Raw genomic sequence first — 23254 nt, 5'->3', positions numbered from 1 at the left:
GGTTTGGCAGCGGGCACGCTCGTGGAGATTCCTGGGCTGTGGGCTGTCTTTGGATGATGAGGTCCATGTCCCCCCGGGTCCATCTGCCACGTGCCTTCCACTCCCTCCCGCGAGGAGCGTGGCCTGACTGGCGAGAGTGTGTCGGGTCCCTAGGTTGAAGAAGCACAGACGCTGCCCCACGTCGGGTGTGCCGGTGTAAGGAGGTACAGGGCAGGGGCGCAGCTCTGCTGGAGCTCAGGGCCCGGCAGGGGCTGCGTCTCCCATGGGTGCTGTGGGAGTATGGTGATCCGAGCTGGGAACCAGGCAGTGGCCAGCTGATCCTGAGCAGGAAGATACCGCCCCATGGGAGGGGCCAGTCTGGGCAGAGCAGCGGGTGTCAGCAGGGGGCCCTGCCACAGGAGAGGCCAGGAGGGAAAAGTGAGTGGTGAGCGCTGCCCTGGGCTGTCCCTGCAGCTTCCCAGCCTCCCTGCACTCCCTGAACAGCTCAGGGCGGGCAGCGTGGCCGCCTTGTTCTGCTTGATCAACACTGGGTTTAGCACTGGGAGCCTGGTCCTGATCCTGGCACTCAGAGCACCTGTTAGATGTGCCAACATCGCTTTGCGTGTCTTTGAACCCATTTCTGCGCTAGCAAAAGTGAGTCCATGAAGAACCCTGCCAGACTGTGTCACTGGGGAGGGCAAACCTCCCACCAGTGGGTGGGGCGGGGCCGTCTGCTTTGTTAACCGCTCTACCCACAGTGCTTAGCACCTGGAGCCCATTTGTGAGTGCGTGTGGGCTCCAGGTGCAGTTAACTGTTCGGAATTGTTTCCTGGGTGCCAGGCTTTCTCCAGGCGGCCGTCAGCAGACTCGGCCCCTGTCGTCTGAGGCATGAGGTGACTCCGCTGGGCCACACAGCAGGTGAGTACAGGGCTGGGACTCGAACCTGCGCGGTCTCATTCCCAAACCCATGCTCTCCAGCCCGCGTCTCGTACTTGGCTCTGTGGCCTTGTTTTTGTAGGCTGGGACATTTGCACAGTGCTACAAGCCACTCGGGAAGAAAGGAGGGTGCTGTGTGTGCCACTGGGTGAGGACGATGGGGACAGAGAGCCAGCCCCTCGGGCCGGGTCCCTGTCTGCCAGGCTGCCCTGTGCTGTGTCTACGAGAACTGAACCATGTCCCTCTGGGTCTGGCTGGGGTGTTCCTGGATGCTGCCCCCCCACTCCCCTCTCCCCGCCCCCGCCCCGCCCCCGCAGATGACTCAGCCACTCACAGCCTCGCTCAGGGGCTGTGGCCCGCCCAGGCCGCCGACCTTCTGCTTCCGCCACTTGGCTCGCTGATTCTGGAACCAGATCTGTGGGTAGGGACGGGGATGGAGAGAAGTTAGAGGGGTCGTCCCCATCTCTGGTGCTTTCCTGTGAAGAACCTCCCAGGCTGGAGATCCGCCTTCTGAGAGGGGACCAGGGTCACGGCCTCCAGCTGCACCTGAGGGAAGCAGCCAGGGGCAGAGAATTGGGAATGGGGGGAGGGGCCTGTGGAGGGCAGAACCTGCAGGGAAGCAGTTTCCCGTGGAAACAGAAGTTCAATGTCGGAGGCTCGTTCATTTCCAAGGTGAAAAATCTTGATTTTTATGTGACAGCCTCTGAGCGTAAAATACCGTGCAGACCAAATAAGCCTCGCCGGTGGGCTGTTGTCCGCCAGCAGGTCACCAGGTTGCAGCCCCCAGGCCCACCTGGCAGCTCTGGATGGCCCACTGGCGTTTCTCGGTACTCACGAGCGCGCCCTGATAGCCCCTGACGCACGCCCACTTGTACCTGGTAGCTCTGCCAGGCATTGAATTCTGGGCAGGCAGGCACAGGTGCTCCCCACTTAGCTGGAACCTGATGCCCGATGGGAAGGGGAAGGGGAGAAGTCTGAGCCAGGGGTGACCCCTAGCCATAAGGGAAGGAGGTTGGATTAAAATAAAGAGTGGAGTGTTGGCCTGGGCCCTGGCTCAGCTTCTGGGTTAGAGTACAAATCTTTTGCATTTGTTTTTAAAGACAAGTGGAGAGTGACTTGGGAAGCTGCATTGGAGAGAGTGCCCCTAGTCCCACAGTTGGGTCTGCTGGAACTCTGTATGCTAGCCTGGCCCTCACAGCACTGGGGCTATGTGAAGAGGAACTGGGGATGTGCAAAGAGGGGGAGAATGTGCCTGGCTGAGTTTCTAGGGGCTGCTGTATTTCTAGCCAGGGGTGCGGCTGCACACACTCTGGGGTGAAGAGACTACAGATGACAGATTAGGCTCATGGTGCTGCCACCAGGGCTCGGAGCATGGATCCGGGGTCCTTTGCATGTCTCTGTGTGGCCCCCAAAGCACTCTCTGTGTGGTCTCCATCAGGGGTTGGCTATCTGTACTTGTGGGCCAGCTCTGGCCTTCCACTTTTTTTTTTTTTTTTTGGACAGGCAGAGTGGACAGTGAGAGAGAGAGACAGAGAGAAAGGTCTTCCTTTTGCCGTTGGTTCACCCTCCAATGGCCGCCACGACCGGCGCTGTGGCCTGCGCACCACGCTGATCTGAAGCCAGGAGGCAGGTGCTTCTCCTGGTCTCCCATGGGGTGCAGGGCCCAAGCACTTGGGCCATCCTCCACTGCACTCCTGGGCCACAGCAGAGAGCTGGCCTGGAAGAGGGGCAACAGGGACAGAATCCAGCGACCCGACCGGGACTAGAACCGGGTGTGCCGGCACCGCAGGTGGAGGATTAGCCTATTGAGCCACGGCGCTGGCCCTTCCACTTATTTTTGAATGGCCTATGAGACAAGAATGGCTTTCTCGTTGGTCAATGGTTGGAAGAAACCAAAGGAATAATGGTATCTCGTAATGCATGCAGATTATATAAAATTCAAATTTCAGTGGTCGTAAATAAAGTTCCATTGTAACACCCCCGGGCTCGTCTGTTTCCGGATTGTCTGTGGCACGGTGGCAACCATGATGAAAATTGTCACCGTCTGGTCCTTTACAGAGAGGGGATGTCATCTCCTGGTCGGGGTCGTCAAGACCCGTGTTGCCGGGGGCGGGGGCAGAGTGAAGGAGGCTCTGGGACACTAACCGCAGGAGGGGGAAGGCGCAGGAGCAGAGCCCTGATGCGGCCCCATAGCATTTCACCTGCCCAGGACGCCGAGCGCCGTGTAACCATGTAGGCGACCTCGTCTCTGGGAAGACAGACAGCTGGACTCGTCGGATAAAATCAAGGGGAACTCTCCGATGGGGCAGCCCCAGGGGGCTGTGTCTCACCAATGGTCCCGCGGGCACCAGGGCCGGGCTGGGGGGCGGGAGGGGCCGTACCTGCACCCGAGCCTCGGGGAGGTTGATCCTCGCGGCCAGCTGGCTGCGGACGTGCACGTCGGGGTAGTGGGTGAAGTGGAAGATCTTCTCCAGCTCCTGCAGCTGCTCCGTGGTGAACACGGTCCGCACCCTGCGCTTGCTCTTCCTCCCTTCTGCAGGACACACGGGCGGGGGGCGGGGGGGAGGTCAGGGGCCTTGATGTCGGCCCCTCCGTGAGGCTTTTGTGCTGCCGTGTTGTACCCTCTCAACCCTGCTGCTGCCCCTAGCGCGTCTGACCCCTGGCTCCTGGGGCATGGAGCTTTGAAGTATCTTTGCTAAAGTCCTTGGCCTCTCGGCGGATGCCCTCTTGCCTACCCCGGACAGTGAGGCTGAGTCCGGCTTGGAAATTCCTCTCTGCTGCCCGGGAGTCTTCGGTGGCTCCCCCTGTCTGCAGCGGAAGACGATGCACTGTTTGATGCATAGTTGTAAAGACTGCTGCACCGAGTCACACCATGTATCATCTCCCCACCTTATGATCATTGTCCCGAATCCCACATTTTGTGAAGTTAAAATCCCCGTTTCCAAGAAAAAATAGCATATATGTGTATGTGTATAATAGCCACATAGGAAGCAAATGTGGCAAAAAGTTAAATAACGCTACCTTTTCAAATTAGGGCCAGGGGGCCAAGCTGCCACCTGTGGTGCCACATCTCCTACTGTGGGATGTTCATGTCCCTGTTGCTTCTCTTCTGATCCAGCTCCCTGCTAATGCGCCTGGGAAGGCAGTGAACGATGACTCAAGTACATGGGCCCCTGCCACCCGTGGGGAGACCTGGATGGAGTTCTGGGCTCTTGGCTTCAGCCTGGCCTATACCTGACCATTGTGGCCACCTGGGGAGTAAACCAGCAGATGGAAGATATTCTCTCTCTCTCTCTCCCCCCTCTTCCTCCCCCTCCCTCTCCCTCCTCTCCTCTCCTTTCCTCTCCTCTCCTCTCCTCTCCTCTCCTCTCCTCTCCTCTCCTCTCCTCTCCTCTCCTCTCTCTTTTTCCCTATCCCTGTCACTCTGCCTTTCAAATAGATGAAATAAATCTCTAGAAAAATCTTAAAAAGCAAATTCATTAAAAACCCAGGCCTCGTCTGGCCCACCCTCTATTTTCAGATAAAGTTTTATTGGCACCCAACTCTGCCCACGGGTCTGTGTATTGCCTCTGACTGCTTCTGCACGACAGTGGCAGAGCTGAGCCAAGAGGACAGAGAGCATATGGCCTGCACGGACTAAAGTAACTGGCGCCCAGCCCCTTACAGAGGGAGCATGCCAGCCTTGGTCGACCAAGCACAGGCTGAGCTCTATAGCAGCCAAGGCTGCTGCCGGTGCGCCTCCAACTCACCTGTCCAGCCTCTGTTCTACCCAGGACCTGCTACGGCGTTAGTGGGGCCCAGGGAAAGATGCTAGGTGGAGCCCCTTGTTCCAAAAGCAGGAGAGGAGCTTTTCCTTCCTTTCCTAGTCTCTCCACCCACCAGGGGTGGTTTTTAAGTTTCTCTTAGTGTCACGCTCCCCCGAGAGAGAACAGCAATGCTCACAGGGACCCACGGCCTACTCTGGGACTTGGCAGCATGGACGCCTACTGAAGGAACTTGCCTCCACCCTGCAGCCGGGTAGGAGCAGAGGAATAGTTGGCCGAGCCTGCTCCAGGTGGGGACAGGGCATTGAGTCAAGGCTCCAAGGTCCCAGTGGGTGCTTCCCTGGCCCGTCAGCCTTCACTTGGAAAGCACAAATGCAAGTGTGAAATTGTTAAGAAGTTTGGGATGGTGGCCATCAGCGTTCAGTGCCAATCAGAGGGCTTCCTTCTGGGCCAAGGCTCTGCGCATCTGCACTGGCCACACCCACCTCCTCCACCCTCTGTTGCCCCGCACACCTGGCTTCACGCAGGCTGGCCGACACCATCCCTGCAAAGCAGCACATGAGTGCTTGTCCCTCTGGTGTATCTAAAGTGGCCCTGAGTCTGAGGTGACCTCTCCTCTCTTGTCTGTAATTCTAATTCCTACTGGTTCTTCAGCACCTACATCCATTCTCATAATCTCCAATAATTCTTCCCCCATCTTTTTAACCTTGGGTGATCATGCTTACTAAGAGGATCTTTATCCGGCTTGTTAGCTACGTCATTCATTCATCTACATCTTCATTAAGCACATACTTCTTTGTGCTGGTCGCTGCACTAGGCATTTGATGTAGACAGGATGGAGGCATGGCTGCTGTCTGGGAGCCCCTCGTTGTCTGGCGAGGTAGGGGCTACGGCAGGTTTGTATATGACTTAGAGTGAGCTGGAGAGCTAGTTTGATTTTTCTGTATAGAATCATGTCTTTTCTTGGACCAGAACACCTTTTCTCTTGGAAACTCTCCTTCCCACACACCAATAAATAGATATATTGGGAACTGGGTTGGTTCAAGTGTGAGCACCTGAACTGGACCTATTGGTAACCATTCATAGAATAGCTTTTTGTATGGAACTATTCCTCTAATGGTGGCAGACATGGGATGAGAGACTTGGTCTATCAGTCACCATCTCTCCTGTCCTGTCACGCTGCTAAAGGTGTGTGTAGGGAGAAGGTGTGGAGATGACCATGGGGTGCATTTTGGAAGGAAGATATCAGAGTACCTTGATGGGTTATGTCTTGGCTAAGAAAGCCCAGGGACAACTCTTCTGTTTTGGCTTGAGCAAAGGGATGAGTGTGTGTATGTGTGTGTGTGTGTGTGTGTGTGTGTAATGATGGGGCCATCAGATGTTCACTTTCAACATGTTAAGTTTCAAGTGCCTATTGGACATTCAAAGGAAGCTACAGAACAAGCAAATACATTTATAAGCTTGGAGTTCCATGAGGAGCTCAGCACTGAGGGTCAGATTAGGACACCATTCGCATACACTTGACCTTTGAAGTTGTGGGAATGGGTGAGATCACTTGGGCAGACAGTGAAGGTGGGACGAGCAGAGGGTCTAGGAGCCACCAGGCAGGGGTTCAGCAGAGGAGAGGCCACCAGCGACACCAAGAAGGGGACAGCTCTGGGGTAGGAAGAGAGTGAGGTGACATGGATGCCCGGTGAAGAAACCCTTTCAGGAAAGAAGGCAGTCAGCTGTGTCCCCGTTGCTGCTAGACCAGCTATGATGGGGACTGAAAACTTGTCCTTGAACTTGACCATGCCAGGCATAGTCACAAACAAGGACTGCCCTGTGTGAAGACCGGGAGAATCAGCCGGTGTTGCTCATAGTTCCTGGGCAGAGTCCAGTGACAAGTGGACATTGGAGGAAGGACCAACCAGGTGAGGATGTGTTTCTTTTCCTGACCATGGACTTGGCAATCCAGTTCTACTCGGACTAACTAGTCTTTGTGATATAATTTTAGGGATTGAAGGAAAGGTATCCACCGTCTCCCCATGTTGCCTTAACTTCTGGGGACAGTGGCGTTCCTCCCAGCCTAGGTGACCACCTTGCTTCTCCTGATTCCTTCCTCATTTTTTTTATTTTTTTTTATTTTTTTTTAATTTTTTTTTTATTTTTTTGACAGGCAGAGTGGACAGTGAGAGAGAGAGACAGAGAGAAAGGTCTTCCTTTGCCATTGGTTCACCCTCCAATGGCCGCCGCGGCCGGCGCGCTGCGGCCGGCGCACCGCGCTGATCCGATGGCAGGAGCCAGGAGCCAGGTGCTTTTCCTGGTCTCCCATGGGGTGCAGGGCCCAAGCACCTGGGCCATCCTCCACTGCACTCCCAGGCCACAGCAGAGGGCTGGCCTGGAAGAGGGGCAACCGGGACAGAATCCGGAGCCCCTACCGGGACTAGAACCCGGTGTGCTGGCGCCGCTAGGCGGAGGATTAGCCTAGTGAGCCGCGGCGCCGGCCCCTTCCTCATTTTTATAAGAAAAGATGCTCTCAGACCATGATCAAGTGTCCCGGCACTTCCTGTTGCAGGTCACTCACATCACGCTTGGAGGACCGCGGCCTTCCAGGGCAGGGGGCCCACACTCACCTGCTGCCGTCTACCTGGACTCTGAGCTTCTGGAGGGCGGGGACTGCTCTTAAGGAGCTGAGTAACTGGCTCCTAGTGGGGGTGCTGTCGATGAATGAACGGGAAACCCGGGAAATCCTGGCTCTCCCTGAATTCCGCTGGACAGAGAGGACACTTTCCCATGATTTGTGTGAAATGTCGTACAGCGGATGTTGCATGTCTGCTGGGACAACCGGTGAGAACCACGGCGCCCACCAAGGAGGGGTGGGGTCTGAGTGTCAGCTGAGGTCTTCTGACTCCTACCCAGGGAAAGTGAAGCCCCCACAAGCCATGCATTGGAGAAGGTGCTCAGTGATCAATGGATTGCACTTGTGTTGGCTTGACAACTAAAGGGACCAGCTAACATCACCGGAGTGTGTTTCTTATCAGTCCTACTGTCCCTGGGTAATAGAAAAAACCCACCAAGCTTGACGTCAGAAGACCTGAGCTCTGTTCTTAGCTCTACTCTGTAACTTGGGTCACATTTGATTCGTCCTCTGGACCTCAGTCTCCCCATCTGTAGAATGGGGTAGGAGAAAGGGGTTGAATGATCAGGGGGCTAGGTCCAAACTCTCCCTGACGTTCTATGACCCCCTTTCTCTTCAGGGAGGCTGGAGAGTCTTGCCTTGGGCTTGCCTGCAGGGCCCGTTTGCTTGGCAAAAGGAAGAGGGTCAGGGCGGGGAGACTTTCTCTTGGGAATCGAGTTGGCCTCGTTGCTGCTCTGTCGTGGGCATGGGCTTCCCTGTCTGTGCTTGGTCTCACTCCTAGTCTTTGTTGTTGATCTATTTTTATCTCCTTGCATTGCTTTCACTTGGTTTTGCTGACCCTTGGGAGCTACAGGCAGTGAGGTTTTAAACACTTATTTCCCATTCGATTAAACTGCGGGCCGAGTTACCTTTAGTAGGAGAAACTAGTCTCTCTCCTCCCCTTTACCCTCTCTAACTTCTCCAAGTCCACCTTGTCTTTTACTTTCTATTTTTTTTTAAAGAGTGATTTATTCTACGTTTAGAGCTGGTGGTATGTTTGCAGGCTAGAATTGAAGTCAGTTGGTTCGGAGGCAGAGGCAGAGAGCAGGTGTTAATCCATCCGAGAGTTTCTCAAAGGCCACTGCTGGCCCCAGCATCTGCTATGCACGCAGGGCCTGTCTGCAGGCGCACAAAATGAACAAGTGTGTCTGCCTTCGCTCACTCATTCATCTGGCCAGCGTTTGAAAGGATAGGCAATGACAGAGCACAGTTGTATAGGAAGTTACAAAAAAATAAAAAATGAAATAAACCCAAAAAGCAAAAAACAAAATTCAGAGAGGAAGAGCCCAAGGTTGGCTGGGCAAATTGGCATGTCACGGACAGCTCAGAGCTGAGATTCTCCCGGAAATCCAGAGCTGTGACAGAGAATGCAGGGCAAAGACCAGAGCACAGGGGCTGGGGTTTGAATGTGAGTGTCCCACTGCCCCTGCCCCCTACATCAGGATTCATGCAAAGTTAATGCCCCAACTTTCACGTGATTGCTATTAGGGGAGCGGAAACTACATTGTGTGGAGGCGGGGCTTTGAGAAAGCCATCGGCTGAGATGGGGCCAGTAGGGTGGAGCCTGTGATTGAATCCGGGTGGCTGTATAAGGAAGGGGGGGAACCCACCCAGGTAAGGCACACGTGCTCTCCCACCCTGCTGGGATGCAGTCAGCTGCCTGGTCCTTGAAGCTCTAGACCTGTGGACCAAAGTCAACCTCTTTCCGTTATGAAGAAGCCTGCCTCAGGCACTTTGTTATAGTAACAAAAAGCCTGCTAACTCAGGGGATGAAACAACACAGGGAACAGAGGATTACAACCGGAGGGTAGAGCGTGACAGAAATACCCCACTTCCTCCAGTTTCTGCAGAAGGATGCGTGGGCGAGCGAGGATGTGTGACTGAGAACAGACTTCTTACAGAAGAATCATTTCAAAGCTCCCATTTGTGTAGCTAGGAAAGCAGCTAGGAAGAGAAATGTGGCTTTCCTCTCTCCCTAGCATGCTGGAAGGGCCCACAAAGTAGAGCGAAGGAGGAGGAAAGATCTAGACCAACTCTGCTTGGTGAGCTGACTGCTGATGTCATGGAGAAGGGGCTGCCTGGCAGATGAGAGGCTGGGTAGAAACATGTTTTTTTTTTTTTTTTTTCCTCATTAGCTTTGAATTATACACTCTCAGGATACGTGTTTGTCCTTGAGAGACAACAATGACAGTAAGGTGTGGTGTATGTGTGTATGTGTCTGTGTGTGTGAGAGAGAGAGAGAGAGAGAGAGAGAGAGAGAGAGAGAGGCACAGTGCCAATGAACTCTCCAGGAATATAAACAATGCCTACGATGCATATTCCTGGGGAAGATGGGAGCTGACCTCAAATGGACCAGTCTGAAGGCCTCGGGATGCCAGAGCCCTCCCCCTCGATGGGCAGCAGGTTCCTGAGGGTCAACAGTTAATGCTGCCGCTTTTCATCAAGTGTTTCTTGGGATGTTATCCCAGACCCAGCAACCCCAAATCAGAGACGTGGCGGGAAGAGGAACCCTGGAGCTGAGATCACTCCCTGTGGGTGGGGCTCCCTGACTTACGACTGGAGGGACCCAACTTAAAAGCCAAAGCAGTTTTGGGAGAAAAGAACTTGAAACCGGAGTCAGCGAAATGAGGTTAGGATCCAAGGCCAGATCTTGTGAAAGGTTTCACCCCTTAGAGCCGTACTGTGCACTGCGGTAGCTGCTAGCCACGTGTGGCTGTCTAGGCACACTATTCAGAACTCAACAGGCACACGTGGCTGCTGGCTCCCACACTGGACAGCACATCTACAGAACACGCCCATCTTCTGCCCAGTGCCGCTCTAGACGGGTTCTTGCTGGATTTTTAAGAAAGTCCTATTCTGGCTCTGACTCTAAGTTTCTCCCGGTACTCAGGAAATAAAGTCTCCAATGGGTATAACGCCAAGTCTGATGGCCTTGGAAGAACAGGGAGGGCCAGAGGAGGGGTTGACTCGCACCTCTTTGCCTGGGGAGAAGGAGGACATCAGTGGAGGTGACGGTGCCCAGGGATCTGGGTGGTGACCCAGAGCAGCGTTGACCTGACTGTGGTCCCCACGGCAGGGTTGGGGGCGGGGGAGAGCAGTGGCCAAGGGCATGGCTCAGGAGGGAGGAAGGTCGACTCTTCGGCTTCCCAGGAGACTGCCAGGGGCCAGAGAGGCTCACGCTTGGGCCATAGACCAGGGGCTTGTGAGAGAAACAAGCAGGTGACTGAGAGGAGGAGAGCAGAGGTGGAACCCAGGCCATGAATTGTGGATCCAGAAGGCACTCATGACACAAGGGGCTGGAGATACAACCTCGCTGGTGCCAGCTGTCCCGAAACACACCGTTGGATTCTCAGTCGCCAGCAGGGACAGGGGTTACCTGGGCCCTTGCTGAGGGAGGACAAGGTGGGTGTCAGCCCCCCTTTCCTGGAAGGCGTTCCGGATCAGGAAGGAGAAAATCCTCGCGTTCCCGTGCAGTCTAGTGTCTCCCTGCCAGTTGTCGGCAGAGCAGATGAGAAGCAGGGGTCACAGCCCAGCCCCCACTCTGTGGCTGGCCAAGGACACCTGGGAAATGGGCAGGCAGGGGCACCGGGAAGACAGGGAGGGAGGCGGCAGGGAGGCACCGCCTGGTTGGAACTGCTCCTCTCCCTGTTACTAATCGCGGACTGCACTGCACTTCAGCGCGTCTTCAAAGAGAACGCGTCAGCAGAACTTAATTACACCTGAGCCGTTTAGCACATCGATCATCAGAAATACACAGTTTACACAGGTGATTAGGCCACCTAATTATAAACCCATGTTTCTCCGCACTCGGCTCCCTCTCCTGATTGCTCCTTCTCTGAGTTCTGCTAAATGGCCCTGGCTGTACAGCCAAAGGCTGGGGCGAGGCGGGAGGTGGCTTTGCCCTGGGGTGAACCGTCTGGGAGCGGGCTCTGCCCTCTTGTGCTGTGGGCAGCGTGCTCACAATGTGAGAGGCCCCGGGCACCTTCTGCAGCCCTCTGGCAGGCTGGGGACGTCTCTTGACACAGAAGAAGGAGGCGCGGGCCATATGTCCCCTTGGAGCTGATTGGCACAGGCCTCTTCTCTCTGGGAGGCTGGAGCAGTCTATAGCTCCCTTGTGCTCGGAGGGTACACGGCAAGCTCCTAAGCATGGCATTCAAGGCTCTCTGCACTCGGCCTTTCTAGCATCATTGGCTTTCTCCCCCGTCCTCATTGCCATGGTCCCGGGAACATCCCTGGGTCCCCCACACTGACCATGGCCTTGAATCCTATGGGTGCATGTTCTCTCTACTGCCTGAGGCTGGAATGCATTGTCCACCTCTTTGGTAAACTCCTATTCAACCATCCAAACTCTGATCTATCAAACCTCAGCTGTTCTCCTAGGTTTTTTGCTCATCTCCTAGTGGATCACTAATAGCCTTCTTTATTTTAAAAACTTTAAATAAATAAAGAGTGCCAAATTATAGCTTGCAACTATTGAGCTTCCATATTTACAAACACACATCTCTCTCACTTACCTATTCATTCACCTATCATCTATCAAGATATTAATATATATCAAAATATTAATATCTAGCTATAAAATATTATTACTGGATGGCGAGATGGTAGAGTTATATTCACAGTCTCTTTGACCTTCCTGTTTGTGTGTGTATTCTTTCTGTAATAAACATGGATTTTTTTTTGGCCATAAGTAAACAGCAAAAAGGAAAGAGCAGGATGAAAAGAGATGAGAATAAAAATATCAATAACAGAAGCCATTGAGAGGCGACCCAGGAGAAGCCCGCAGCCCGGGCCTGGCTGACCGTGCTGGCCGGGGCTGGCTCAGCACTCCCTGCAGGCTGAGCGAGGCTCGGTGCCTTCCAGGGTAAGGTCTCCCTTCCGCGGCGTTTCCCACGCGTGTGTTGGGGAATTTGTGCTCACAGATTCCCCTGCTTTTCTGCACGTGACTTTTTCTTTCATCATTTTTTTTTTTTTAATTAAAGCGTTTGTGCCCTTTGTTTGAAGGAAACTATAGCTCCCGCCACCTTACAGAGCAGCCTGGCTCCCTTGTTGGGTTGGGTGTGTGGGGACCCCGCCCATCTCTTCTCCACCCAAGGCGGCTCTGAATATGCATCCCACGGGCCGCCTGCTCTTCTCCAGCAGAGAGAGGTCTTCCAAGCACTGACGTGCAGCCGTGAGAGCCACAGCTGCTGTCTGGGCACACCTGGCCGTCAGTCTGCCTACCTCGCTCATCTCTCGGGCTTTGCCCCGTGATTTCTAGGCTCCAGCCACCCTGAGTTCTGTTGCTTTGGAAAAGGAGCATTCCTTTTTATTCCTTGGGGCGGCCACCCAGGCTTCCCTGTGCTTGGGCTGTCCTCTCCTCTTCTCTACCTGACTCCATCGCAAATGCCACCTCCTCTTGGAAGCCCTCCTTGGTGGCTTTTAAGGTCATCATCCCCTCTGCTGTGTTCTAAAGCCCTTTGTCAGGTTTGAGTGTAGTATCTGTGTCGTGAAGACAGAGTGCCTCGGTCTGGTTGAGACTGAAACAGGAAGAGCGGGCTTGGGTACTGGGGCAGGGCAGCACTGGACTGATGCTGTGAGCTTTGGGAGTGTGGCCCTGTCACACTCACAGTCACAGCTTTTCGTGCAAGGATGTCATGTGCCATGTGCGTGTGTGTCGGCTCATCCCGCCCACCCCTGCATCCTCTCCAATCCTCTGCAGGCTGTGTTTGTGACTGTGCATGGGAACTGTTAGACAACACAAGCCAGGTGGCAGGAGGACTCTTCATGGTGTGACACAGGAAGTGCCATAGAACCCATTGCCCTTCCTGCTGAGAACGGAGGAGGAATTTAGCTGTTCTCACGGCTCAAGTGCACAGGGAAGATGCACCCACGTGGCAAGTCCGTGGAACATCCAGATGCGAGATATTCAAAGTCACAGGGGCCACACTTCTGGCCAACAGATTCTTAGCAATCTCCTCTTTAGAAGGCGTATGGGGGTGAACCTCTTTAGGGCACGTTACGGATAAAGAAAGAAACTGGAGAGTTCCATATATGGAGGCCAACAATGACCTCTGAAAAGTTCTAAGGGCCTGGAGTAAGGAGCCATCATCCCAGCATGGAACAGTGTGGTGGAAGAAGGAAGACCCCAGGCCGGCCTGAAACACTTGAAACCCCCCCAGCCACACCTGCTGGCCCCAGCTGACTGCCCGGAGGTGGACGGCTCACTCAAGCTCCACCAGTGGTCCTTCCTCTGGGGCTTTTGGACTTGGATTTGAGGGAGCTCCAGGACAGCCATGGAAATCTCGGAAGCCCTTGGGAGAAGGCTGATTGGCTGTGAGCAAAGGCTGAGGCAGCACGCAGAGAGAAGCAGCTGAGAGACCATGCGGTGACTGCTTTTGGCTCCTGTGGTGGACGTGACCGCTTGTGCCTCTGCTCATCCCGTGGCTTCATTTGGGAAACTGTCTCTCGATCTTCTCCCAGCTGTTCTGTACTCTCTTAGCTGACCTAAGACAAAGCTTGTGCATTTGAACCAAAGACTTGTCAATAATATCGACCGCTGTATCCTGTCTTGCCTAAAATGGTTCTTCATTCTTTTCAGAATTCAAAGGAAAATAGAAGCCCCTACCTGGCTGACAAGATGCCTTGGGGGTTTCAGAGGCCAGGTTATAAAAGGATGTGGCTTCCACCTGACTCTCCCTGCCTCATCCGCCAACTTGTGAGCTCGAGGACACCCCCATGAGGGGAGGGAATGAGGCTCCCAGCAGCTGGCTCCGCCTCCCAGCCATTGAGTGACCCCCTGGGCCCTCCAAATGCCCACAGCCCAAGGAGCAGATTTATTGCAATACCACCAGGGACCCTGAGCTAGAACCACCCAGGTGAATGGAGTGAGATAATCAGTAGTTATTGCTGTTTAAGCTGCTAAGCTTCAGGATACTTTGTTACGCAGTAGAAGTGCTGGGCACTCAGTAGATAGTTCTGTGGCTATTTGTTGCATGCCCAGGTAGAGGATCCCATTGACTAAACTGAACTTGAATGACAGCCTCACTGCCAGTCTCCTCCTGGGCTTGTCCACTGTGCCCTGGCTCTGACATGCGGGGGGCCGTGGTCACGGAAGACCCCATCGATGGCTCACTGGGAGCCCCCAGAGCTCACAGGCTCGATAGACTTCCTGTCGCCAGCAGTGCCAGCCAGGGCCACAGCCCCGTGCACTTGGAGGAGGAAGTCTGCTCTATTCCCCAAAGGATTCGCGCTACCATTACCTGCAGGGTCATGCCTTGTCTGCTGCTTCCCTGCCTGCCCCACATCAGCCCCCTTAGGGTCTGGTTTGGGGGAGACCACCCCAACACCATGTTGTTTCCCAGGCAGAAGTCACGCCCTGAGTAAGCAATTCTTCAGTGCGGGAATGAATGAATGAGTGGCACACGGTCTGCCCCTGGGGCGTTCTCCTGCCCTCCCTGCAGGGGGCGCCCACGGGAGAGGTGGGGTGGGGACTGCTCTCTTCCCAGGGTCTGAGCCTTCAGCACAGAGGCTGCTCCTCCCACCTGCGGCCGCCTTGGCTTTGAAGGCGTTGGGCTGGGCCCGCAGCCTTTCAGATAGGGAGGCCCTTTGGGGTTTTCCCGTTGACTGGAGACCTGCGAGGGTGCATTGGGAGCCGCTCGGCAAGGCCCTTTGAGTGCCGAGTGGTGGCCAGGAGGCATTGACTCCTCCCTGGTGAGCGCTGGGGCTGGGGAGGGCACTGTCGCCTCCCTGGTAGGGTCTTGAAGGAGAGGAGGGGCACCGTGCAAGGAGTGACACAGCAGCCCGCACGGGGCTGGGCTCTGGTCTGGGTGTGGGCACTCCTGGGAGGCTGGGGAGAGACCAGCTGGCAAAAGGTGGGGCCTCCTCGCCACCCTGCTCCTGGCCGGCATCTGCCATTTGGTCCGGCCAAACGCTCTGCCCCAGAAAATGACCATGAGGGAGTCCTCCAGGGTTTCCCGGCCATGAGCTTGTTGTTGAACCAATCATAGCTCGGAGAGATTTTGTGCATGGTCTAGCTGGGCCTGTCACAGAGGGGGAAACTGAGGCTGGGAGAAGGCAGCTGCCTGCTTGGGGTCTCCTGGGCATGGGTGCAGACCTGGGCTTGGAGGACAGGTGTCTCAACCGCACACTCCCCACCCCGGGGTGCCGGCTCCTTTGCAGTTCCTCAGCTCACTTTGCTTTTCCCATAGGTTGACACCCATCGGGACTAGTATTTACTTAGCCTTTTCCCAAAAAGAATTTTTTGAGCTTGTACCCAGAAGGTTAGCGTAGAAGTCATTACAGAACTATCGATGCCAAGAGTCCTTTCCTGTGTGCCCCCAAAGCGGCCTTGAAGACCATCAGAGATACCCCCCACTGAGGTTTTGGGACTGCAGGATGCCAGCAGAGTGGGAGATGCATGGATTTCAGCTGTGTTCAGGGATCATCTAGCGTGGGTGGTCTCAGGTGCCATTCCAGTGCTAACGGCTCACGTCCGTCCCTCGAGTCACCCGTCCCCACTTCCTGGTTTCGTTGGATATAAGCTGAGGTCCCGGGCATGACCATGAGATGGGAAACGGCCATGAGAGCCCTGTGAGAGCCACAGGCCGTTCTCTGACAATGCTACAGCTGCTATTTGGGGCCAGTGTGTCCTGTGAGCTGCTCTGGGTCAGGTGACAAGGGATATGCTAGAATATTCTAGAGGCCTCCTCTGTGCCACCAGCTGTTGTCGGGCTGGGGAAGGGAAGCTGCTCCGGTAGTAGCTGTCAGACTCCTGTGTCCCTCTTCCCCCTCCCCATGGACTTGACAAGACTGCAGTAGGAGAGACTCGGGTTGGACCCCACTGTGAGGTTGTGTCTGACTGCACAGTTGAATGGAAGATGTTAATGTGCACCTAAAAATGAAGCCAAGGACCCTTGTCCATTGAGGGGCTCAGCTAAGGGAGGTGGCAAGCTCCCTGGCTGCCGGGGGACACGTGGCCCTCCTGGGTCCTCCCCTTGCCTGCCACCGGCCAGGAGCCCCGTTACCCTCCTCTGAGGGTTCCTGACTCTTGAGGCCCCAAAGCTACCTCCCCTTTTCAAGCCGGTCCCTAAGGACAGCACTGGAATCTCCGCCCTGGGTGGCCACTGGCTTGGGGTAGGGTGTGGGGTTGGCAGATCCTGGGTGAAGCTGTGCAGACTGAACTCCGCTTGTGAGGAGTAGGAAGTGCTGGAATGGACAGGGGTTCTGGGGGGCAGCCGGAGCCAGGCCCTGGTCTCGGGTCCTAGCTTAGCAGCCCTGCAACCCAAGAGACCTCGTCCATCTCTCCTCGTTCGCAGCTGAGTTTCCTCCTCTGCTCAGTTTCGATCCCCGTGTTATTTTACAAAAGTGAGAGCACGGGGCCGCCACGCTGTCTGCGCTGATTCGTGGTGGCCAGCGTCCCTAGGTGTGCTCCTATTACAGGAACGAGCCCCGGGGCCCCGCACTCTGCAGCTGTCTGAGCCTGAGCGTCCAGCCTGGAAAGCCAGGGTCCTGGAACAACACTGGACGCTGTGTACGGCCAGCACCCAGCACCCAGCACCCCGCATCCCTCTGAGTTTTACAGTCCCCTATGGAAGGAAGGGGTCGGAAGTCACTCACCCTGGGGCTGCTCCTGTGGGGGCTGCACCAGCCTGGAGTCTGCGGCTGCTGCCTGCTCAGGGCCCTCTCCACCTGCGCCTTCCAGCCTGGCCACACCGCTCCTCTCCGCGGGCCACTTGAGGATGGCCTCGATGGAAAAGGACAGGCCCCGCTTCCTCAGGGGCTCCTGGCACTCGGAGCTCTTCCTCTCCATGCCCCTGCAGAGCGCAGCCTGTGCCTGGTCTCCTGTTGGGTTCGCCAAGCACGATTCCCTCTCCACAGGCACTTCCGTGTGCTACTTCCAAATAGCCCGGGGACCACGGAGGCAGACGCAACAGGAGCACATCCTGTGGCCCTGCCGTCAGCTGTCCCCAGCCGGACACGGAGGAGTCATCCCTGCTGGGCTGTGATGGAGGCTTCCGCAGGTGGCTCCTCTCCAAGGCAGGTGCTTTCACAGTCGGCAGCCTAGGCCAGGGTCCCTAAGGCCACCGCCCAGGGGGACAAAGAGAGGAGGGAAGGCCAGCCAGGGGGACAAAGAGAGGAGGGAAGGAGGCTGTTCAGGCTGAGCCCTCTCTCAGGCTGGTGGCCCCTTCCGGCTGGCTCTGGGAGGCTGCCGTGTCTCCCGGGGGCCCCAGGTGAGCAACTCAGTCCTGGGCCACACTGCAGCTGGCAGGGTCTTCGCGGGAGCCCCACTGGGCTTCCTGTAGGGTTGCTGCCTCCAGATTCTAGGATGCGCCTTGTGGAGGGTGTGTGCTTCTGTCCTGCAGGTGCGGGCCGAGCCGAGGGGGCGGTCACGTCACTGCTCAGCCTGGTGTGGGGTCTGAGTCCTTGTGGACGTCTCTGGGCTGGCCCCTGTTCTTGCCCGTTTCTGTTTCGCCTCCGCCTAACCTCACTTCACATTCTGAGTCCTCTCTCCATGAGCGCCTGGGCTGGCGGCGGTGCCTCTCTCTCACTTTGGAGTCCTTTCTGTTTCGTTCCTGTGTGCACGCCCCTTACCTGTCTCCTGAGAACCCGTCCTGCCCAACAGACCGTGGGCTGGGAGCTAACAGTCACGGATGCGACCTTGCCAGGAATTCTGCTCCAGATGACTGTGTAACCAGGGAGGAGGGGCCGTAAACCCGGCTGATAAGGGCAGAGCCTCCCACCGGCGAAGGCCGGGATGCAGGTGTCAGGAGGCCGCGGAGCTGCAGGATGGAGGCTCTGGGGAGGGGCTGGGACCGAGCTGCAGAGGCAAGGTGGCGGGGGAGGGTTGGGCCAGGAAGTGCGCCCAGGTGCAATCAAATGTGTTTGCCCAACGAGGAGACTTATGGGTCACGTACAGGCTGGAGGTTGGGCTGGGTGGGACCTGCTGGGTGTCAGTTGTGGCTTTACCAGCTTGCAAATAACAGAGCAGAGGTGTACGTGGAGAACCTGAGGCCCAGGTCCAGGCGTGCGGGGGTGGGGAGTGAGGGAGGGGAGGGATGAGATGGCAGGGTCTGATTACGTGGTGCCTGGGAAACTTCCGGCCATGCTGGCCATAAGGAACCAATGAGAGTTCTGCACATCCCGGCAGAGGTTTCGAATGTGGATTTGGGTGTGAACACCCAGACCTTATAGGGTTGGGGGTGGGGAGGATGTGCCAAGATGTCCTGGGATGGGCTTGACACCCCTTGGAATTGTCAGGCTCTCCCATTAGTTAGGCTCAGCTGCAGTGAGTGAACCCCCAAACCTCGAGTGCTTCTTTGCTCACTCGCCCATGTCACAGCCCAGGGCAGCGGGACATTCACTGAGCTGCCCAGTGCCGCCAGCTGGGGGCCCCAGAGGAGGGGAGAGAGCAAAGGGTCAGAAGTGGAAGTGGCTGCAGGACTCTGCTCCTTGGCTGTGCCCAGGGTGTGTGATGACCTTGCCCAGCAGCTAGGGCTGGAGAGAGTGGAGGAAGATGAACCGTTTGCTGCCCTATGTGGTCAGCAGGTGCAGCCCTGCCATGTGCTGGGGAGGGGTGGGAAGATGGCGCAGGTGTATCTGGAGCAGGAGGCGGGGAGAGGCTCTGGTCCGGGGTGGGGCCTCGTGGGCGTTGAGAGAAGTCAGAGGGTATGGTTGCCTGGAGCCATGGCAGCTATGAAGAGGAGGCGGCAGGGCCCAGGAAGGAGGGGCCCTCATATACGGGGATACCCTGGAGGTTGGGTCTACTGGGGAAGCATGGCCCTGGGCAGGTCAAGGGAATACCTGTCCATGGTGCGGTGTGGACCTGGACACTCACACCTGCTCCAGGCTGGCTTTCCCAGGGCCAGCCGCAGCCCTCACCCCGCCAGTGTCAATTCTTAGATCATCCACATGCAGATGGTGTTTCTTGAGCACCTACTCGGCACCAAACTGGAGGGAGATGCGGATGAGGGAGACACAGCCCCGCCCTGAGGGACTCACATTCTGAGGCGGGAGGAAGGGCGAGGATGGCACCAACACAAGCGTGATGGGAGGTGGAGAGGGGCCAGTGGCCGGGGCAGGATCTTGGTGGGCGGTCAGAGAAGGGGGCGTGGTTGTGTAGAAGCTGTGCCCAGGAGGGGGCGGAGCACAGGGAGTTGGGGCTGTCCTATACCAGGGCTCCTTTGAAAAGTTCGTGGAAATGTGTATTATGAAAGACCTATGCATGGACCTCAAAAACTAGCTTTTCGCTGCATTTTCCACAAACTTTTTGAAATATCCTCGTAACAAGTCTCCTTTCTGAGCACTCTAGTTGGATTTACTCAAAAACACCCAAGCATAAACATTGCCAGGGCAGATTTCTTTCTTTTTTTCTTAAGATTTATTTATTTATTAGAGAGGCAGAGAGAGAGAGAGAGAGAGAGAAAGAGAGAGAGAGAGAGAGGTCTTCCATCTGCTGGTTCACTCCCCAAATGGCCACAACAGCTGGAGCTATGCCGATCTGAAGCCAGGAGCCAGGAGCTTCCTCCAGGTCTCCCATGTGGGTGCAGGGACCCAAGGACTTTGGCCATCTTCTACTGCTTTCCCAGGCCACAGCAGAGAGCTGGATCGGAAGTGGAGCAGCCAGGACTCAAACCAGTGCCCATATGGGATGCGGGCACTGCAGGTGGCGGCTTTCCCTGCTACACCACAGTGCTGGCCCCTAGGGTGGATTTCTTAGCCCCCCTCTGGGGAAGCGTCTGGGCTCCAGGGGATTTAAATAACTTGCCCAGGACCCCACAGCCAGGCTGCAGCAGAGCTGAGGTTCCAAGCTGAGTTCAAATGAGTCACTCTTTCCAGTGTATCCTAGCGACCCTGGGACTCAGAAGAGAGCTGGTGCTGAACAATGCAGTAGGTCACATGGGCACCAGAGCAGGAAGCAGGACTTGGAGCAGGGCTGTGGGGGGCAGGCACGACGCACGCACTGTTCCTAGTTTCATCGATGGGAGAGACATTCCATTTTCTGAAGGGTACTTAGGAAAGGTAGACTGGCCATCCACTTCCTATGCCTGTGTCCAGTGTTTTCCAAGCAATGATATGCCGGGCAGTGATCTCTGTGCTGGGGCAATGGCTGTGATCAGGGTAGACCAGATGTCTGCTGTCATGGCCCTTGCGTGAACAGATGACAAAGAATGAACAAGTGGCCAATGTGACTTCCTCTGTGATGTTGAACAATACACTGAGGCTCTAGGAGATTTTGAGAGTTTCTCTGAGCACACCGTGCTTCAGGAACCAGGAGTTCTGTTACGAAGAGTAACAGACAGGCTGAATGTAAAAGTTGTACAGAGAAGAAAATACCTGACTGCATACAGCCGAATGCTGAAAGTCCCCAGCCACAGATTGTAAGCTTGGTGGCTGCCTCTTTGTGGTGGGGCTCAAATTCTAATTTTCTTCCCTGTAGGCATTTCCAAGAAGTAGCTCGTCTAGTTTCACTTATGTGTGCCAAGCAAGCAAGCTTAAGGTCGCTGATGCTACAGCTAAACCGGGACGGGTGCTGGGCCACGGCATGGCTGGGGGTGGGAGCGCACTGCCGGTTTTCCGATTATCCCACGGGGAACGTCTGAACCGGGAGCAGCAGTTCCCCATCATCTGAACGGCAGGTGGAGGGCGGTGGGTGGCCCCAGGTGCAGTGGGAGTAAGTTTCAGGCTGTAGGGAGTTGGTGTCTGGCAGGGAGTAAGTGGATACCCAGCCTGAGGAAGGGAAGTGGGTGTGGCCCCACGGTGGTCATGGTGTTGAGAGGTAGTAAAGCTTTAAGAGGCGTGGCCTAGCAGGGGGGGGGAGTGACATCATCGGGGGAATCACCCTCGAAAGGGGTTGCTGTCTGGATAGGTCACTATGAGAGTTATGGAGTGAGCTCCGCTGTGTCTGCTCCCCTCCCCTCTCCTACCCTCCTCTACCCTCCCCTCCCTTCCTCTCCCCTCTTCCCCTCCCCCTTCCCTTCTCCTTCCCTCCCCCTCCCCCTGCCCTCCCCTCTCCTCCCCTCCCCTCCTCCACTCCACACAATGCCATCCGCCATGCACGATGCAGCCAGAAAGCCCTCACCAGAGGCCAAACAGATGGGGCTGCCCAGTCTTTGACTTTCAGCCTCCAGAACTGGGAGCTAAATCAACCTCTTTTCTTTATAAAGTGCCCTACCTCAGGGATTTTGTTACAGCAACACGTATGAGCTAGCACAGGGAACAACCTACCCGATCCACCTAGGATATATAAATATGAATAATTTCAACTTGTAATCAGTGTACGATTATGAATGCATTAGCTTGCACTCCTGTTTTCCAGCTGATGTGTATTTGATTACAGTTAAATGTTTTATTTATTTATTTGAAAGAGGGAGAGAGCGAGCAAGCTTTTGTCTGCTGGCTCATTCTTCAAATGTCAGCAACAGCTGCGGCTGGCGCGGGGGTCAGGCCAAAGCCAGGAGCAGGGAACTCAGTCTGGGTTTTCCTGGTGAGTGGCAGGGATCTAAGGACTTGAACCATCACCTGCTACCTGTAGGAAGTTGGAACTGGAGGACTTGAACCAAGGCACTGGGCTATGGGATACAGGTGTCCCTGTTGGAGGCTTAGCTGCTGCACCAAACTCCCACCTCGGGGTGTCTTTTACACCTAAGCACAGCCCGCATTTGAGTTGTCCGATAGCTCTGCTCTTCTCAACTCTCCAGAGGTGTGAGAGCTTGTCTTGACGACCCCAAAGGATAGACTAGCCGGCCACACGAGGTTTTCCCCAAAGGACAGACCCATTGATTTACTTGCTAGCTCCCGCCAATGCATCTGCCAATTTTCCTCTTTGCCAGATTGCCCACCCGAGCTCTCTCGGGCTGCTGTTTTGTACAAGGAGTTCCTGGGTTTCTGGCACACTTATTCCAGATGAGTGACCTTTTTCTACATACCGCTCATGCAAAAAATTGTCAGGCACTAAGAATTACAGCAGCAAGGACTGCTTTTGGTCTTTCCTTCAGTGGAGAGAAACGAATTGCGTGAAGAGAAACCAATTACAGGAGCTCTGCGTTTGTTCCTGCCCGTGCAGAACGTGTATCTGAACCCGGCCTGGGGGCCAGGCTCGGGACACCGGGAGTCTTGACAAACAGCCAAGGATTTTGGGCACAGCACAATGGCGGCGTGGCTCGCTCCCGGCTCCCTTTAGCTGATGTGTTATGACTTGGACGGTTCTTGGGCGAGTGGGAGGCACTGCCCTTGGCCGTGGGGAACCGAATGTTCCAAGTCCCTTCCACGCAGAGGACAGGTTTTAGGGTCATCAACCCACAATGGCCTCATTCCTGCCGGCAGAAGACTCTGCAGAGGAACCTCTCCTCCCCTAGGTGGCGCTCCTGGCAGGTGGCCTGCAACATGGATTTGGTTTTTATTCAACAACTTGTAAATTGGGGTTGATGGCTCCATTAGGTGCTAAGGTCCACATTTGCAGACTACGTTATTCAGGGGACTCACAGGTGCCCCCACAGGTGTCCCACAGGCACAGGTGTTATTGTACGTCCCTTTGTGAGAGCTTGCCCCCCCTAGAGGGGCTGTTCACGGACAGTGTGGAGTTGCTGTGGGCGCTCGCCTCACCTGCCAGTGCCCCTCTATAGGGAGGGGCAACACGTGGGCCCAGAGCTGCCTCTGCGAAGGGACTGAGTTGGCTGAGGCTCACGGCTGCTCCTCGTAGGAGAACCCAGTGTAGGGCTCCTCAGACCACGCCCAGGGGAAGCCCACTTCTCCCCAGCCCTGGGCCATTTCCCTGTGTGGAGCCACTGAGGTCCGGACACCGGCAGGCGGCTGTGGGCGTGTTTCTCCGTGGCTTCCAGGAGCTTTGCTTCGCAGAGTGTGCTGGACTCTGTCCCTGCACCTGCTGTCCTTTAAACCATGCGTCTGAAGTCAGCCCCTCCAGCCTTCCCAGCATGCA

The 23254-nt window shown here is 55.7% G+C and overlaps 1 protein-coding gene and 1 long non-coding RNA gene across 2 annotated transcripts in view; one reads left to right on the top strand and one right to left on the bottom strand.

Annotated features, from left to right (window-relative positions):
* Positions 1-18084, bottom strand: ISX (intestine specific homeobox). Its single transcript, XM_070051488.2, has 4 exons — positions 16936-18084; positions 3297-3448; positions 1250-1330; positions 1-389 (listed from the first exon to the last, which is right to left on the bottom strand). Exons 1-4 carry the CDS (start codon positions 17126-17128, stop codon positions 150-152), a joined length of 666 nt encoding a protein of 221 aa, XP_069907589.2. The 5' UTR covers positions 17129-18084; the 3' UTR covers positions 1-149.
* LOC149123621 (uncharacterized) overlaps positions 1-23254 on the top strand; it is a 57947-nt gene that overhangs the window by 1927 nt on the left and 32766 nt on the right. The window contains exon 2 of the long non-coding RNA XR_016216323.1: positions 820-897. This is a non-coding gene — a long non-coding RNA (uncharacterized LOC149123621). The remainder of the gene's footprint in view (positions 1-819; positions 898-23254) is intronic.

The sequence above is a fragment of the Oryctolagus cuniculus genome, chromosome 11 (assembly GCF_051225735.1).
Source record: "Oryctolagus cuniculus isolate XC-2025 breed Fujian yellow rabbit chromosome 11, ASM5122573v1, whole genome shotgun sequence".
Taxonomy (NCBI): Eukaryota; Metazoa; Chordata; class Mammalia; order Lagomorpha; family Leporidae; genus Oryctolagus; species Oryctolagus cuniculus.
Note: the sequence above shows the minus strand (reverse complement) of the source record. Positions and strands in the feature narration are given on the sequence as shown.

Excerpts from the sequence above, each read along its gene's own strand:
- ISX (XM_070051488.2), bottom strand. The coding sequence starts at position 17,128 with ATGGAGAGGAAGAGCTCCGAGTGCCAGGAGCCCCTGAGGAAGCGGGGC. Across the intron at positions 3,449-16,935 it reads CCCACAGGAGCAGCCCCAGG|AAGGGAGGAAGAGCAAGCGC; the intron begins GTGAGTGACTTC and ends TGTGTCCTGCAG. Across the intron at positions 1,331-3,296 it reads TCCCCGAGGCTCGGGTGCAG|ATCTGGTTCCAGAATCAGCG; the intron begins GTACGGCCCCTC and ends CCCTACCCACAG.